Source organism: Octopus bimaculoides, chromosome 9, assembly GCF_046866305.1.
Source record: "Octopus bimaculoides isolate indiv1 chromosome 9, ASM4686630v1, whole genome shotgun sequence".
Taxonomy (NCBI): domain Eukaryota; kingdom Metazoa; phylum Mollusca; class Cephalopoda; order Octopoda; family Octopodidae; genus Octopus; species Octopus bimaculoides.
In genome coordinates this window covers 21,168,596-21,188,595 of record NC_142936.1, presented here as the reverse complement: position 1 = coordinate 21,188,595, position 20,000 = coordinate 21,168,596, and the positions used below count along the sequence as shown (strand labels likewise).

The window sequence follows — 20,000 nt, the reverse complement described above, 5'->3', positions numbered from 1 at the left end:
ACAGACAGACAGAAAGACAGAGACAGACAGACAGTCAGACAGAGACAGACAGACAGAGACAGACAGACTGGCAGACAGATTGGTTGAGTATGTTTGTGTGTGTCACTCACCGCTTGCCTTATGTTTGTTTACGTCTCAGTAAAACGCCGGTTCGTCAAAAGATGAGCAATTGAATAAGTACCAAACTTAACAAATCTTTCAACTATAGGCTTGAAATTTTGCGCTTAAGGGTTAACCTATTTCATTGAACCCAGTGATAGACTGGTACTTTATTTCATCGACCTCGAAAGGCAAAAAAGCGAAGTCGACCTCGGCGGAATTTGAACTCAAAACTGTACATCGTCGGAATAAATGCTGCCAAGCAATTTGTCTCTGAGTAGCTTACGATTCAACCAGGTCAAGGTTTTAACCAAGGAGTAACAAGTGCCTTTCAATGTAGTGCAGCAGTATTGCTACTGTCTAATGACTAAAAAGTAAATGATTATACAACATGTGTGTGTGTATGTGTGTGTGTATGCGTGTGTGTGTTTATGTGATGTATGTCTGTAAACTTTATAGTTTATAATCATATAAATGTGCATTTACTAAAATAGTTATATAGTTATGGCCTTGTTTTATTTTTAGATAAATTCTCACCACTTGAAAACCAGTTTTTAACGTACCAAGGAAATCATGAATATTTTTATAAGTGTTCATTTACGTTCGTATTTTATTGTTGTCTATTTTCTCATCGATTAGAAATGCTTTCATTGAGGAGTCAAAAATGACTGGTATGTATGTATGTATCTTCTCTTTTTAACTGAGAGTAAATTTTGACAAGTCACCTACTTGGTAGCAAGGTTGTGAAATAAAGTATCTTGATTTAACCACCATTCTCTAAAACCAAAATAGGTTTTACAGACTTTGATAGTCCCAGATGTGATCATTTGCAGCGTATGAATTAATGATTTCCGTTCTCTTCTCAAGGTCCCAAGTTCAGCCATACTTTGGTTTAGACGGATTGGTATGTATCCTGAAGCTGAGTATGGATTTGCAAACTCCTTATGAATAGTCCATAGATGTCCTCTTTCTCTCGCATTGTCTAACCACATTTGTATCTAGAGGGCACCTGATTTCCACATATCTTTTATCCTACACGACGATATCATCCGGTTGTGTTGTAACTTGGTGACTGATTTAATTTTTAAATTCCGCCAGAATAGTTTTGACACATCAGTCTCAATATGGTCAGCTTTGCTTGTAGGCATTTTCTTTTTGGGTATCCAGTTCCAGACTCTTCGGGCTGCCGTATCATGCCTCATAGAAAGATAACATCTAGAAGACATTCTCTCAAAGCTATTAATACTGTGGTTGATGTCCACAATTTTGGTCGTGCACAGCACTCATTTTTTTTTTTTTTTTTTTCTGTTAAAGCTTTTTGCCTCGAATGCTCTAAGTACGTGGTGGGGATCTCTTGTTCTTGAATTGCATGGATGCAGCCTTCGAAGTGGAATGTCATAAACTTGTTGGTACTCCATGTCATGCTTTTGACATGAACACTCCCCTCTATGGTTTGTGTTTTACGTATCAAGTACCCATGTACTATCTTCTCAGTAAAATAGTCCATTTTTACTGCTGTTCTGATAAATAGATTTTACCAATGTTCCTTCTGTTTCCACTTTCACACCTGTCTCTTGTAGCCATTGGTGTGTTACATTTTGATCAATATCTGGCTTGGACAGGCGGTTAGGGTATTTTCCATGCAGGAGTTTACCTTTCCAGTTATCTTCGATATTATTCATGCAAGCCTTCTTTGCTTTTTGTTTGGTGTTTTTTGCATCAATGATAGGTTTGTCACTATTTGGATCTCATTGGTCTTCCTGGTTGTTAATTTCTAAGTCAGAAGCAATGATAGGTTTGTCACTGTTTGGATCTCTTTGGTCTTCCTGGTTGTTAATTTCTAAGTCAGAAGCAGTGGTAGGTCTGTCAGTATTTGGATGTCTTTAGTCATTCTTTTTGTTAACTTGTAAGCCAAGAGACTTTTTAAATTTCTGACTAAGCTTTATGACTGAAGCTTGAAGCTTATTATTATTATCATTATTATTATTATTATTATTATTATTATTATTATTATTATTATTATTATCATCATCATCGTCATCATCATCATCATCATCAACATCATCATAATCATCGTCATCATCAACATCATCATCATCATCATCATCATCATCATCATCATCATCATCAACATCATCATAATCATCGTCATCATCAACATCATCGTCATCATCAACATCATCATCATCAACATCATCATAATCATCGTCATCATCAACATCATCGTCATCATCAACATCATCATCATCATCATCATCATCATCATCATCATCATCATCATCAACATCATCATCATAATCATCGTCATCATCATCATCATCATCATTATTATTATTCGTTTGATTTTTGCTTGTATTTGGACAAGTTGACACCAAGTCTCATCCAGAGACCTCAAGAAACAAGTTAGAAGTCCAAGTCGGTGTTATGCCTAGGGTATCATGTATTTGGTTTTGCACATAGTATTGTTCTAGAGTATGTTTAAGAAAACATAAGAACATTATAAGCTTTTTAAAACTTTGAGATTACAGTATTTTACGTAGTATATGGAAAGTTCCCGTGAGCACTATCTTTTGAATTTGTGCCATTTTGGAGTTTCCTGGTATCTGAGCTACGTAGGTAAATGCCCCTTTTGCTATCATTCCTAGGGCACCTATGACAACAGGTATTGTTTTAGTCTTCAGGTTCCACATTTTGCTAATTTCTATTTCAAGATCTTTATACTTGCTCAGTTTTTGGTAGGTCTTGACAGATACATTTATGTCGATTGTGACAGTCATATCAATGAGGAGGCATGATTTTTGTGTAAAGATTTTCAATATAATGCCTGGCCTATTCGCATCTATCTTTCTGTCAGTTTGAACGGTGAAGTTCCAGAGGAGTGAGATGTGATCATTATCAAGCACTGGTGGTGGTTTATGTTCCCACCAGTTTTTATAATGGGGTAGGTCCAAGTTTTTGTAACTTTTCCAGTGAATATACTGTGCAGCTCTATTATGCCTGTTGAGATACTCTGTAGGCGGAAGAAGACTGCACATGGAGACAACATGATCAATGGTTCATTTATTATTATTATTATTATTATTATTATTATTATTATTATTATTATTATTATTATTATTATTATTATTATTATTATTATTATTATGTGAGAGGGCAGCGCATGCCTTCAAAGTGACACTGGTGTATAATATACGAAGCCCAATATACCCAACTTGATTACCCGTCTGAAAAGGGTACACCAGGCACATGCATCACAACCATATGTTCGGAAAATGGTGATCTTGTATCAAGATAAACAACACATAATGTTGCCCAGTTAGAATTTTCTTCTTGTCAAGTAGCCCATCACGCGCAGAAGGTCTCTGAATAAGGATTGTTTAAGGATTGTTTAAGGATGATGAACGAAACACCTATGATTCCAGAGGTGAATTATTCAAACCTCAAAGAATTTCTCTCAACACATGGCTATGATGCTCCCCCACTACTTCTGCTCCTGGTCAGAGGTTCATATATCGTGGGTCACGAAGGGACATGCTCAACTAGTTATGGTCAAGCAGCTGACAAGCAAATCTAGTATTTAGAAGCATGTTTGCTGTAGCCCATCTTTTATACCAAGACAAAACATGTACATGATAACACTTCCAAACAGTTAAGATCAGAAGCCATGATAGCAAGTGCCTTGTAGTGCATCAGGGCATTCTTTTCTGTCGTTATTATTATTATTATTATTTTTATATTTTTTTATTATTATTATTATTATTATTATTATTATTATTATTATTATTGAGTGAGAGAACATTGCATGCCATCAAAGTGACACTGGAGTAAAATATACCAAGCTCAGTAGACCCATCATTACTACCCATCTAATAAAGATACTCCAGCTACATGCATCACAAGCAGATCTGCGCGACATGGTGATCTAATATCAAGATTAACAGCACATGACTTTGTAGGCGGGGCCCAATTAGAATTTTCTTTAGGTCGAGTAGCCCATCCCACTTAAAAGATCCCTGAAAAAGGGTTGTTTAAGAATGTTGAACTTGTGTCCAGAGGTGAGTTATCCAAACCCCACTGTAGCCTATCTTTTATACCAAGACAAAACATGTACATGATAACACTTCCAATCAGTTAAGACGAGAAGCCATGAAAGCCACTGCCTGGTACTGTATCAGGGAATTATTATCATTATTATTATTCAGTAGTTTTATTTTTATAGCGCGCTTTCACTTCACTACCGAGCGCAGCTCTGTGTGCCTTGGGTATGTGCTGTGGTTTGCTGTGGTGCTCTTATGGTTACTGTATTGAAAGTGCTCTGATTATTATTATTATTATTATTATTATTATTATTATTATTATTATTATTATTATTATTATTATTATTATTATTAGGCTTTGCATGCTACTTTAGTTATTTGGGACATTGTCTCGAGTTTAAGTCAAGACAAGTTTGTTCAAATCTTAAAAGTCTTATGATTTTTGCAGAATGCAAAATGACACTTCTCTGCAAGTCGATCATGCTTTGATTTAATTCCAATATACTTCACCCCTAAAGTACTATTTGTTCCAAGTGCAACAACTACTACAGGATCAATCGTCATCTTTCCCTTTCACAATCTCTTTATCTTTTTGGGTAGATCCTGATAGTTCACAATCATCTCAATTTCTTTGGTATTCATTTTATCATAATTTATTACTGAAAAGCTTATGATCTTACAATGCTTTTTCCTGCATTGAAATATAATCATATTTAGTCGTCTTTCTTCAATAGTATTGGCATTCTTTATGGGAAAATCCCATAAAGAATCTTCTAATTATTATTCATTATTCAGGCTCTAGCTCATATTCATATCACTTTTCTGTTAATTTGTATTTGTACAGTCAGTTAACATGCCAATGCACTCTTTTGCCGATACAGCCATGCTTGCATTTATACTCTTTTTATGCAAATTTTCTGCATTCCTTAAAGAGATGAGTAATGCTTTCGCCTCCTTTTTGCCACAGATTCTGCGTTAATTCACTAATTGAATTTTATCAAATTCGTTCTAATGACTTGTTCTTAGCATCTATAATCACCGATTTGGTTCAACGTTTCAGGTTCCCATCTGTGAGCTACAACCAGTATTCTTTTGTTACAATATCTGCGATATGTTGCATGAATTGGTCTTGTAATTCATTCTTTTCCCATCTGTATGTTTTGTTGCCCTTACTCCTGCTCTTGAATTTTCTTACTGTTTCAGTAACGTATTAGATAATTCTTGTCGCAGATAGCATTCTTTCTTCACAACACATAACATAGTTTTTCAAAGCCAGCATCGCAGTAATAATGTCTTCTGCATTTACAAGTCTCTGCCACCTTCCTTTCTTTGTAAGTACATGTCAATGTTACATTGAGTAAGCAGTTTCCTAGTACTGTCTAATTCCTATAGCTTTGATTTTGACCATTTTAGAAGAAGACCAGTGTATTTTAAAACTGGCATGAGCCATGTATTCCTTGGTTTGACAATATTCTCTCCTTTTAGTTTTGGTTAGAGCACATTCCTAATTCTTTGCTTGCACTCATTCCATTACCTTATAGTACTGCAGTACACTTAGGTTCTAGTATCTCAAATTATTTCTCAGCCATCTGGCGGTAATATTATAATACCAGATTTTATCTTTCAGGCTCTATTCACAATTAAAGCTGCAGACTTACTTACTAACATTTCTATCGGGGGTTAGTGGTAGGCAAACGCCCTCATGGAGATTTTAGGCATCGATAAGAATCATGCGGCTTGTCTGCGCCGGAGGAATTTCGGTGAAGGACCAATGAATAATTCCCAGAAATTCCTGGCCTTGCAGATTGAGAATCCCGCCGTCACTTGTCATTTTAGTGTAATTCTCAGGTAAATTCAGCACAACACAGTGTATGACAAGGATGAAACTTCGAATTACAAGCACAATACATCATCTAAACAGTTTTCAATCGCCCATTTTCACTCATTCAGAAAAGTAGATCTGAGATTATTGAAAACAATTATTACTCGTAATTCCACCTAGTAGGGTCTAACACGAGATCTCGTGGCTCTGTGGTTTCGTTATATCGCGTCTACAATGAAGTTATAATACTCAAGTAACACACTAGCGATTAAAACAATGAAACTATGGAGTCATTCGATCTGCTGGAAATATCGACCAAATCTTCTTCAAACTATGTACTGCTATTTTGGTAACAGAAGGACACTTAGTATAATGCTGTTTCATGTCGATTTCTTTGACTAACCCTTACAAGGCGGTATTCCACCATGGCTGCAGTCTAATGACGAACACAATTTGAAGAAAAAAGATAATAGAAGCCATAGACTAATGTTTCATTGCAATTTCATTTTACCTTTTATTTTTTTTTGTTATATGGTAAGATATGATATGAATGATATAGAATGATATAAAAAAGAAGGCGAAAATGAGAAAAAACATCGATCGCAAGTTTTCAGTAAACAAGAAAAGGAAATAAATATTTGCGATTATGTTGTTCAGCATTTCAAAAAGTTTTACTTAGCAAGGGGAATAACTATGTTCTACTAAATGGCAGTTTCCTTTAGACAATATACTCTAAGTTATTTCTTAATATTCACTTACGCAGCAGAGCATAAAGGTAAGCATATCCCAAAACGTGCATATATGTACACACACACATTAGTGTACTAGTTAATACACAGGATTCTTGGTGCACTGCATAAATTCGGAGTGACAACTTTCTAAATGAAACACAAATGCAACTATTTTCTATTGCCGCTATTGTGGGGTCTCAGAGGCAAGAAATTTTAGTCGATTTTCTCTCCCCCAGTACTTAGTTTTGTTCGAAACTATTCAAGTCTTTTTCTTTCTTTTTTGCTTTTTTTTTTTTTTTGTCTTTTTGACATGGATGTCGAAGAAATGTAGCCAAGGGTAACGAACTATCGGAAAGCTATTTTTTCTTTGAGGCAGTGAATTTTTCATGGGTTGCTGATATATATATAAAGAAAAAAACAACGCGCTATTAATTATGTCTAAATAGCAAAAGAAATAATTATAAAAATATAAATTACATTCTATTCATTATTTATAGTCACCTACACGAAAATTGCTATCATAATAAAAATTAGTTTTATTAAGAAAATATCTTTCGAAAAAATGAAACCATAAATATAGATTATCATAATGACACAAATATATTATTATAAAATAGAAACATTGTTGTTCCTAAATCTCTCAACAAGAGATATTAAGTAGTAGCACTTTGAAGTAACGAACATTTTGGGGCGAATGCTCCTGTTGTTTAACCCCAGGAGACATCATCTCCAGCTAGGAATACGAAACACGATCTGTGTCCTTATATTTTCGAACAGGGGAGGTTAGCACCCCCACTCAGCACTAAGCAGTATCTGTACTAACCTCCTCCTATAAGGAGACTATGGCTTCTATTATCTTTCTCCTTCAATTTGTGTTCGTCATTAGACTGCAGCCATGCTGGGATACCACCTCGAAAGGGTTAGTCGAAGAAATCGACCTGAAACTACATTATAGAAAGTGTCCTTCTGTTACCAAGACAGCAGTGTATAGTCTGAAGAAGATTTGGTCGAAAATATAAGGATACCAGAACCTAAGTGTACTGTAGAACGATGTCTCCTGTCGCATTCACCCCAAAATGGGACTTCCACATTAGGTTTGCAAAAAATCGTTACTTTAGAGTGTTGCTACTGAATATCTCTAGTTGAGAGACTTAGGAACAACAATGTTTCTATTTTATTAGATCAGTGACTTTGAGTCACTTAGAATTATATATATTTTCGAAAAGGTGTTTTGCAGCGCCATCTCAGCCGAAAAGTATAAAATCTCATTAAACGAACTCATGAACACTATTTGTTTGTAATGTCCTGTATTGTCCCTTCTATTTATTGATATTGTATTATTATAATAAAGAAGATTTTTTTTTTTTTGCTATTTAGGCATAATTAATAGCGCGTTTTTTTTTTTTGTTTTTTTTTTCTTTTATGGATTAACGATTTTTCTAAATATTTTCTCTGAATAAAATATATTTCTTCCTAAAGAATAAAAGAAGATATTTCCCAGCCAGCCATAAATTCTTGGCATATTATTTAGATTTTTTATATAAATAATAATGGGCAGAAATATTTTTAGATTAGTACTATTAAATGTGCTAAAGAATACTATTTTTTATTTACATTTATACTAGTTTACATTTATTTGAATTATTTATTTTTATTGTTATTATATGTTTAAATTATTGACGCTCACGCTTACAAACATATCTAATTCAGTCTATTCTAGGAATTAACAATCCTTACATGTAATTCTGTCTAATTGCGTCAAATACTTCCCTGATGAGATTCATACTCATTAAATATGAATTTTTTATAAATGCATTATTGTTCATGAATCGAAACAATTTGTAGGATTGATATTTGTATTTCTATTTCTATTATATTATATTATATTATATTATATTATATTATATCATATCATATTATATTATATTATATTATATTATATTATATTATATTATGTTATATCATATTATATCATATCATATCATATTATATTATATTATATTATATTATATTATATTATATTATAATTGTAATAAGATATTATGTTAATAGATTATATTCAAAATATGTCAATCGTAAATCTCCATTTTCTTTTAATTCTTTTTGTATAAATATCAGTAACCGATGAAAAATCCACTACTTCAAAGAAAAAATAGCTATGCGATTGTTCGTTACCCTTGGCTACATTTCTTTGACGCTCAGTTACGTGAGTGAATATTTACAAATAATTTTAGTATTGTCTAAACTTTAGACTCTAAAGGAAACTACTGCCATTTAGTACAACAGAGTTCATTCCCCTTCCTAAGTAAAATTTCTTGAAATGCTGAAGAACATTTTCGCCTTCTTTTTTATCAGTCCTATATCATTCATATCACATCTTACCATATAACTAAAAAAAAAGGTAAAATGAAATTGCAATGAAACATTAGTCTATGGCTTCTACTATCTTTCTTCCTCAATTTGTGTCTGTCATTGGATTGCAGCCATGCTGAGATACCACCTTGAAAGGGTCAGTCGAAGAAATCGACCTGAAACTACATTATAGAAAGTGTCCTTCTGTTACCAAAACAGCAGTATATAATTTGAAGAAGATTTGGTCGATATCTCCAGCAGATCGAATGACCCTATAGTTTCATTGTTTTAATTGCTAGTGTGTTACTTGAGTATTATAACTTCATTGTAGACGCAATATAACGAAACCACAGAGCCACAAGATCTTGTGTTAGACCCCACAAGGTGGAATTATGAGTAATTATTGTTTTCGATAATCTCAGATCTACTTTTTCTCAATTGAGTGAAAATGGGCGATTGAAAACTGTTTACATGATGTATTGTGCTTGTAATTCGAAGTTTCAGCCTTGTCACACACTATTTCTATTCATATTATATTATATTATATTATATTATATTATATTATTATTGTAATATGATACTAATTTAATAAATCATATTTAAAATATGTCAGTCGTGAATGTCCATTTTCTTTTAATTTTTGTATATTGAATATATATAACCTTTTGAGCTGTGAAAATTTTTTCTCTGCGTATTTACTGAAAAACAGTGGAAAATTGGATGTTTTCCATTCCTATATTCCACTCCTATAAAGGAAACTATTTTACCTTGTATTAAATTATATATATATATATATATATATATATATATATATATATATATATATATATATATATATAATTTCTGTCCACCAAATTCACTCGCAAGGCATTGGTTAGCCTAGGTCTTTAGTAAAAGTCACACGCTTAAAGTGAAGTGGGGTGAGACAGCACATGAAACCAAATGACTGCAAAGCGAGCTTCTAAACTATGACACCATACCGTATGAGTGACTAAATTCCCTCAAAACTTGAGAAAAGAAAAGGAAATGTAGGTAGACCAACGACTTGAACCCAAAGCTATCTTATGAAAAAGAAACTTCGATAAGATAACGCTGAGCTGTGAAAAATATAAGATCTAAACCTAAGTTCTTTTTCCCCTTTACTAAACAAAAATCAGCTACACATAACCTGATTGGTCCTGTAATCAAACTGGATCCATCACAAATATGCACACTCTTGAGTCAACAATATAACAGTGCATATTCCCAACCTATAGTTAACAAAATAGTATATAACCCAAACGAATTCTTTGACCCCAGAACTCAACTGTAGTGACACATCTAAAAATGATATTATGGAAGGTGATATACTTACTGCTTTTAATGACATAGATTCAAACTCAGCATTTGGACCAGATGGTTTCCTAGCCATACTGTTAACAACGTGCAAAAACAACCTCCTCACAAAGCCATTAATGATACTGTTTCAAAAGGCATATTTCCAGAACTACTGAAAGACGCAAAATTAAATCCTATACACAGGGCTGAAGCCAAATTCTAGAGACCTGTTCCTCTCACATCTCACACATCTAACGTTATCGAACGCATTGTCCGAAAAAGAATAATTACATACCTTGAGGCAAGCAACCTCTTAGATGACACATAGCATGGTTTTAGGACTAGACAAAGTTACCTGTCACAACTATTACAGCACCATAACGCTATTCTCAATAATCTCTTGAAAAGAAAGAACACTGACTGCGTATACCTGGATTTTGCTAATGCACTTGACAAGACTGATCATTGAATCATCTGTCATAAGTTAATGGATCTTGGTATCACAGGAAGTCACGAAGAATAGCTTATTGACTTCTTACGCGGTAGAAGACAATCGGCTGCTTCCAAATATACCTCTTTCGAAATCACGAGCGAAAATACTTTATTGTACCAGTCTGATATTTAGGGGTCATCGACTGTTCAACTACTTACCTAAAGAAATCAGAAGCATGAAAAGAGCCTCTGCTGAAACATTAAAACAAGCATTGGATAAATTCCAAACGACTATCCTGGACCAGCCAAACATTCAAGGATACCCCCAGGGAAGATCAGCTGCTCCAAACTCAGTCACAGATCAACTTCCTGCCATAAAGCGAAAGCAAAACCGATAGAAAATAAGTTACGGCGGTGCTCCAGCATGGCCGCACTCCTACGACTGAAACCATTAAAAGAAGAAAAGAATAGGTTTTCCTTTAACTGTTTCGTGAATTTAACCATCTCTCGTCTGTTCAACCAACGCAGAACGAGGTTTGTCTGCGAGAGTCTGTGTACACTAGAATGAATAAGTGTACGAGAAAAGGGGAGAGAACAAGAAGCTGAGTGTGGGTGAGAGAGACCGAAAGAAAGAGAGGCGGATAGGAAAGTGAGAAGCGAGAGAGAAAGAGAGAGGGAAATGGAGAGAGAGAGAGAGAGAGAGAGAGAGAGAGAGAGAGAGGTGAAATGGAGAGAGAGAGGGGAAGGAAAGATAGAATGAAGGGTAAATGATGGATGTTATCAGAAAGAGAAAGAAAAGGAAGGAAAAATAAGTCAGCATCGGACGGCTAGTAATAGTTTGTGAATTTCAGTAGCTGCAGCTGATAGGGATAAAACAAGATGGAAAGTTAGTAAGAATGAGAAAGAATAAAACTAACTTAAAAAACACTACGCTCCAATGATAAAATCGAGACGAAGAAGAAGAAGAAGAAGAAGAAGAAGAAGAAGAAGAAGAAGAAGAAGAAGAAGAAGAAGAAGAAGAAGAAGAAGAAGAAGAAGAAGAAGAAGAAGAAGAAGAAGAAGAAGAAGAAGAAGAAGAAATACCCTGATGCAGTACCAGGCAGTGGTTCTCATGAAATCTGATCTTAACTTATTGGAAGTGTTATCATGTACATTGTTTTGTCTTGGTATAAAAGTTGGGCTACAGTAAATATTCTGCTCAATACTACAGATTTGCTTGTCAGTTGTTTGACTTTAACCAGTTGAGCATGTCCCTTGGTGGCTGACGATATGTGCATCTCTGATCATGAGCAGAAGTAGTGGGGGAGCATCATAGCCATGTATTGAGAGGAATTCTTTGGGGTTTGAATAATTCACCTTTGGAAACATGGGTGATTTGCTCAACATTCTTAAACAAACCTTATTCAGGGACCTTTTTGAGCGGGATGGGCTACTCGACCTGAAGAAAATTCTAACTGGGCCCCACCTGCAAGGTCATGCTCTGTTTATCTTGATATGAGGTCACCATGTCACGCACATATGGTTGTGATGCATGTGCCTGGTGTACCCTTATCAGACGGGTAGTCATGATGGGTATATTGGGCTTCGTATATTTTACCCCAGTGTCACTTTGATGGCACGCACTGCTCTCTCACTCAATAATAATAATAATAATAATAATAATAATAGTATAACATACAGAAAATTGCACTACTGGGCACTGCACACATCCTACGCAAAACACTTTCAATACAGTAACCATAAGAGCATCACAGCAAACCACAGCACATACCCAAGGCACACAGAGCTGCGCTCGGTAGTGAAGTGAAAGCACGTTATAAAAATAAAACTACTGAATAATAATAATAATAATAATAATAATAATAATAATAATAATAATAATAATAATAATAATAATTAATAAAAAAATAAATAAATGCCCAGATGCAGTACCAGGCAGTGGCTCTCATAGCTTCTGACCATAACTGACTGGAGGTGTTATCATGTACATTGCTTTGTCTTGGTATAAAAAATGGGCTACAGCAAGTATTCTGCTCAATACCACAATTTGTTTGTAAGCTTTTGTTTTTTTTTATCTTAGCCAGTTGGGCATGTCCCTTAGTGGCTAACGATATGTGCATCTCTGATCACGAGCAGAAGTAGTGGCGGAGCATCATAGCCATGTGTTGAGAGGAATTCTTTGGGATTTGATAATTCACCTTTGGAAACAGGTGTTTTGTTCAATATCCTTAAACAACCCTTATTCACTGACCTTTTGCGCGGGATAGGCTACTCGACATGAAGAAAATTCTAATTGGGCCCCACCTGCAAGATCATGCGCTGTTAATCTTGGTATGAGATCACCATGTCGCGCACATATGGTTGAGATGCATGTGCCTGGTGTACCCTTATCAGATGGGTAGTCATGATGGGTATACTGGGGTTGATATATTTTACTCCAGCGTCACTTTGATGGCATGCACCGCTCTCTCACTCAATAATAATAATAATAATAATAATAATAATAATAATAATAATAATAATAATAATAAAATGAGCCACAAGGGTCCAATGCATGGAAGACAATATCAAAGGACGAGATACAAGGCACAAAAACAGGTGGAGTCTACATCGATCAAGGGAGACACTATAATATAAAAGGATATATCGAAGGATATAGAAATAGAAGTGAGAGAAACAAATAATTGATAATTAAATAGAATCCCCAAGAGCGGCGAATTTCACTTAGAATAATTCGGAGTAAATTCCACGCAGAAGACCCGGATTACTCAGTCACCCCCAAGAGATGGGAAGTGCCCTTTTCTAGTTTCTTTCATTCTACTTAAAAGCGTATTCAGAGCAGATCCATTCAGTCTCTCCAGCCTTGCCAATCCCGTCCACCTTTTGATAAGCACACTAGAAGGCAGCACCTCCCTCTCATCCTCTTCAAATGATATTTGAAGAGATTGATGAGAAGTTGACCAGATTGGAAAGTTCCTTTCTTCAAACCTTTCAAACAGGCTCACCACACTGCTTCTTTTGCTTCGGCCATTAAGCAGAGAAAGATCTGCCTTCAATCTCTGCTAAAGGAAGGTGGTGCGTAATCTTCACTCTATGCTCGGCGGACAGCTTGATTCGTCATACACGAGGCAGCAACTGCTGAGCACAAGCCCACAACTATATGTGCGTGCGTGTTTGTATTTGTGTGTGTGTGTGTGTGTGCAAGCGCGTATCTTCTATCTTTTATTTGTTTCATTCATTGGACTGAGATCCTAATAGAGCACAGTCTTGAAGGGTTTAGTTGAACAAAATCGACTTCAGTACTTATTTTCAAGTCAGGTACTTATTCTATCTAAATCTGGTGCCGAACCGGTAAGTTATGGGGTCGTAAACACTAAATCCACTCACAAAGCTTTGGTACACTCACGGCGTCGCACAGTAGAACTGAACCTAAGACCCATGATTGGGAAGCAAACTTTTTAGCCTAACAGCCACACCTGTGTGAAGATAGTTTTAATAAAACAAGAATTGCTCTTTGGCATTTGATATAACTTGTATTCTTTTTCATCTCCGTAAGATTCAGTGTCCTGAGGTCGTTCAGCAGTACTTTGTCCCATGTATGTATGTATGTAAATGTGTGTGTGTGTGTGTATGTATATATATATATATATATATATATATATATATATATATATATATATATATATATGTGTGTGTGTGTGTGTGTGTGTGTGTAGAGAGAGAGAGAGAGAGTTTAGAAAGGTATAACAATGCACTATAGAACAAAAAATGGACTATATATTTGCTGGAGTCCAGCAAATAAGATCTGAAGAAGGAATTCTAATTCCGAAATATCATCGGACTATAGATAACCAGGTTACAACAGGTATATAGTCCACTTTTTGTTCTATAGTGCATTGTTATACCTTTCTAAACTTTTTATTCTTTACAAACAATACACAATGCTTCAAGCGAACTACAATACTCTTTTATATATATATATATATATATATATATATATATATATATATATATATATATATATATATATACGTATATATGAGTTAGAGGTTCGTAGACAACCATCTAAGAGATAATAAATATTCAGTATACTACTGGAGGTATACCTGCTTATATCCAAATGCTTACTGTTGCAAGACATAGTACAATTGAATGATAAGTATAAGTGGAAGTATATAAAAGTTTAGCCAGAATTTATAAGGCAGGGAAGAAGATTGAGAAGATATTTAATTCACAAGCATCAACAAGATCTATTTATTAATTACAATTATAAGAATAAATAAATAAATAAATGCAACTCTACTCTTACAGCTGTTTCTACCTTGGGGTTCCGGCATGCCAAAATTGACACATCATACAAAAATTATACAAACATTGAACCCCAAAGCTTCATCAGAGAGTCCATAATGGTACGAATTAGAAAAGTAAAAAAAAAATGTAAAATAGTAAAAAGTAAAGTTTAAGGTTGTATTCAGAAGTTTTGAGATCACATCTTATTTCTATTTGGTGGAGGAGATAGTAAAGATAAAATTTATTGGTTGGGGTAAATGGGATGATCCCTATAGCAGGGGTCATTAGTTCGAAACTAAAAACTATGCAATAGAATAGTAATAAAATTTAGTTAAGGTAAACAGAGCTGGGGAATCATTACGTAATTATATCAATAAAGAAATAATTTGGGTATAAATTAAGTGTGATGTTATTATTTACTAACAAAAGAATGTCATCATAATACCTTTATGATAAGTGGGGTAAGACCAATGTCAATCTCACAACGTAATTGGTCAGCTAATATTTAAAACAAAATCGTTCTATCGGGTCCGTTAAAACTAATCTATAAAATACAAAACAAATTTAAGAAATATTCACGGAACGTTTTAGAAGAAATTGTCTAAGTTGCTTTAAATATTAAGGGGGGTAATGAAAATTAATATGTACGGAGAGGAATCTGTTATTATGTTATAAATACGTCTAAGGTAATTTTCTAATTGAAAAAATAATTATCTAAATTTTTAAAAAAATGTTCAGTTTTGTGAAATATAGCTAAAGGGAGGTAACTGTGCAAAACATTTAAACATTACAATATGCGAAAAGCTATTGGTTTTTACCAACATCTCATCATACACTACAATATTTTAATGTTAACATTAATAAGCTTCTAAAATAAATATCTGGTAATAAAATATAAAATGTAATATATATGAATACGTGATAAAATATTACAATAAAACATAGGAGAAATATTTATTAAAATATTAAAATTAATGAAAAACATGAATAATTGGTAATCACATAAGGAAAATAGGTACAGACTTTCATTAAAAACTTTCATTAAAAAAAATGTAGGATTTATTATATCCATACACTTATATCACTAAATGAATATAGGTAAATATAAAAATATAAATACGAACAAATATATGTGCTTGTACAAACGTTCTGAAGATTTTATCCATATATATATATATATATATATATATATATATATATATATATATATATATATATATATATAGGGAGAATTCACACAAAAAAACAACAGACGAAGACAGGTAGTGTAGAAAACAAATAGATGTATTAGTATAATGCTCGGAAATTGAAAAGGTCTTTAACGTTTCGAGCCTACGCTCTTCCACAGAAAAGAACAGAAAGAAACAATGAGAGAAAAAAATGTGTAGTGGTCAGCGATCGATCATGGCGAATATATATACATACATACATACATACTTACACACACACACACACACACACACACACACACACACACACACACACACACACACACACACACACACATATATATATATATATATATATATATATAGTTGAGATAATAATAATCAAGTAACCAGAAGATGGACTGGGCATTAATCTTATTTTATACGACGATCGTTTCGACCCATCCTGCTATTGTCTCATATGGGTGGGACTCCGTTCATTATGTTGTGTTGCATGCATCCATTTTGCAGTCTGAGTCACATCAAGTACATCCATACATAAAGTGGTGTCTCGCTAAAGATCTTGAGCTCGGGCAGTCATGTTATTATTTGCCCGTCATGTTAGGGAATGAAGTGTTGTTACAATTTTCATTACTACTAAATTTCAATAACCAAAATTAACACACTAATCGACATATACCCATTAGTCCCAAAATATTACATATATAAATAGATAGATAGATAGATATAAATGTAAGATCACAAAGAAAACTTCGCAGTGACCCCCCTCCCCGCCCCACTGGCCATATCTGCCCCCTCCAGCTCCGATATAGATAAGCTTAGCAAAATTATACTCGATTAAATAATACCCCAACTTTGAACCAAATCTACAAAAAACTTTGGACCAAAACCGCTGAAGATCTCCAAAGGCTCACCTCTCTATACCCTAAGCAAACCTTTAAATTTATGCAAGCCGACATTGATCAATATTATTGATAGTATTTCTGCTATTCTTCTTAATAAGGCCCTAATTTTCGCCGAAAAACATTCCAACCTAACTCGCGACGATATTGATATTATATTAGCAGCCCACCAAAATACCATACCTTTTAATGGGAACTCCTGGTCCCGCAATGTTGCGCCTAATCTTTTCGACATCTCCATTCCATGGGAGCCAATGACTCTGCCTAAGTTCCTGACCTTATAGGACTCTACCTACTTAACGATTTCCATGAACAATTCCCTAACATTTCCGGTGGTCTATACAGAGGAGATGCTCTGTTCACTATCCAAAATTCTAGTAACCGGATAATCGAACAGACTAAAATAAGATTAAGAAGCTCTTTTAAAAACGTCAACCTCAATATCTCTTTCTGTAACAACGTCAAAACTGCTAATTTCTTAGACATAACCCTGGACTTGCAAAGCAAAACCTTCTACCCATACCACAAACCTGAAGACAACCTCCACTACGTGAACTTCTCCTCCAACCACCCCCTCCGTCCTAAAGCCCATTGCAGAAAGCATTTCCTACCGGATCTCCTCACTATCTGCTAATAATTATTTATTCGATCAATATGCTGAATATTACAATTGTGCCCTACAACGGGCCGGATATAAACACTCAATTGAATATATCCTCACGTGGGATATTCCTTTCTCCATTAAACCTGGAACAGAAAACAGTTCCGCACCCCCATATTATAGACGTACCCCTTCATCCCAGCCCTCCAATACCCATTCAAATATCGGTGTAGTAGATGACCTAACAAACAACCTCCCTACTAGATAACCCCAAATCCCATATACAACACAAGCCATCAAATCAGACACCAGCATAGACCTCCAAAGCCCTATCTGCACCCAGGTAACCCCACTAATCAGATTAAACAGACTATAACCCGGAACGTTATCTGGTTCAACCCACCTCTGTCCTTTACCTCCAGATTCGAGAACTCGAACTCTTCTTCGCCCTACTGGAAAAACATTTCACTAAATCTAGCTCCCTTAGAAAAATGTTTAACCTCCAATCCACAACCAGCTAAATCCAACCTAATAAATTAACACAACATAACCCCCAGCTCCATACACCAAATGACCCTTAACAGCAGTAACTCTCAGAACTACCACTATAATCTTTTCTACTATAGACACAAGGTCTGTCAATTACATCGACCCCAGTGTTTCACTGGTACTTGATTTATCGATCCGAAAGGATGAAAAGTCGACCTTGGTGGAATATGAACTCAGAATGTAGAATACTTTGCTATATTCATACACACTTTCTTTCTCCACACAAAACGACCAAAAATATTTCCCCACCGTCTCCCCTACAAATTATTTATTCTTCAAATACCACTCCCCTTACTAAATTCTGCGATTCAGCCAAAGCACCTCTGTTATTTACTACCAGTCAAGTGACCTTGCTTAAATTCCTCCTTGCTCTCACTCCATTATATTTTCTTCTTTCTTCCCTTCTAATACTTATTTCTCCCTTCATGCTCCTCTCATACTGTGCTTTCTACACATTTTGATTGAATTGTCCTTGCGTCAGCATGCACCTCCTTGCGACAGTGTACCCTTTCATCCAATATATACGTGTGTGTATATATATGTGTATATATATACATAAACACACACACACGCATACGTACACACACGCACGCACGGACATGTGCACACTATATCCGTATACATGTACAAACGAAAACGCACACACATACACACAAATAGCTACGTTACAGGCAACAGAATACATTCATTCTTAAAAGCTAGTCTGAAATGCATAACATTTAAATTTTTGTAACGTAATAGTAGCAGGAATTTACAGTGGAACCTCAGCAATACCAACACCAACAGAGCAACAAAGCAGACTGACCCACTGAAAAGAAAGGAAGTTGAGATACTTCAGGTTATAAACACTCCTAAGTTGAAAAACAACTTAAGCGACATCAGATATGAAATAACATTCTATGAAGTAGACTGAACGGCAGGCAGGCAGTGGATAAAATAAATAAATATAATTATTACTATCTAAATTTGACTCAGTTCAAAAAAGTGTCTGACTATAAAAACATAAATCAGAGAGCAGTACGATGCATGATATGCATGTATGTATGTATGTATGTATGTATGTATGTATGTATGTATGTATGTATGTATGTGTGTATGTTTGTATATATGTATGTATGCATATGGATGTATGCATGTGTGTGTGAATGCATGCGCATACGTATGCACGTATGTGTGTATGTATATATGTACACATGTATGTTTGCGTATGCGTTTATGTGCGTGTGAAAATATATACATACTCGCATACCAGCACGCACATATACACACATACTGGCCTGATCAATAAGTACCCGGACTGTTGCCATAGTAACGAAGCTAAAGCACGCAGAGTGAAGCCGCTTGGCACACAGATTGACCTTAAACTCTGTTATCTATGTGCACTAACGCTGTTTACAGCAGTGCTTGGAAAAAAGGTGTGTAGCGTGTGATCGTTGCATTGAACATGTCAGAAAAAGGTGAGCAGAGAATCTGCATCAAACTTTGCTAAAAGCTTGGTGATACCTGCTCAGTGGCCTACGCAAAGTTTTCAAAAAGTTTTCATCGATCTCGACACAATCAAGGAGATCTAGTGAAATTGAAACCTGTGCGTCTTTTTAGTCACAAACTTACCAGACACGCGTCTCATACCCAGATTTTCAGTGATAATGGACAGAACTGAACCATAACTAATCTGTATATCCTATGATAACTCACGGAT

General features: G+C 34.9%; 2 protein-coding genes across 3 annotated transcripts in view; both read right to left on the bottom strand.

Moving 5' to 3' along the window:
* LOC106876841 (cholinesterase) overlaps window positions 1-20,000 on the bottom strand; it is a 48,403-nt gene that overhangs the window by 12,601 nt on the left and 15,802 nt on the right. The window contains exon 3 of one of the 2 annotated variants that reach the window (XM_014925561.3): window positions 18,932-19,109. The exons of the other annotated variant lie outside the window; for it this stretch is intronic. Within the exon in view, the coding sequence (XP_014781047.1) occupies window positions 19,066-19,109 (44 nt within the window). The 3' untranslated portion in view covers window positions 18,932-19,065. Of the gene's footprint in view, window positions 1-18,931; window positions 19,110-20,000 lie in introns of those variants that run through there. 2 annotated transcript variants of the gene reach the window in all.
* Window positions 1-20,000, bottom strand: part of LOC106876840 (cholinesterase) — a 55,463-nt gene that overhangs the window by 24,739 nt on the left and 10,724 nt on the right. The gene's annotated exons all lie outside the window — the stretch shown is intronic.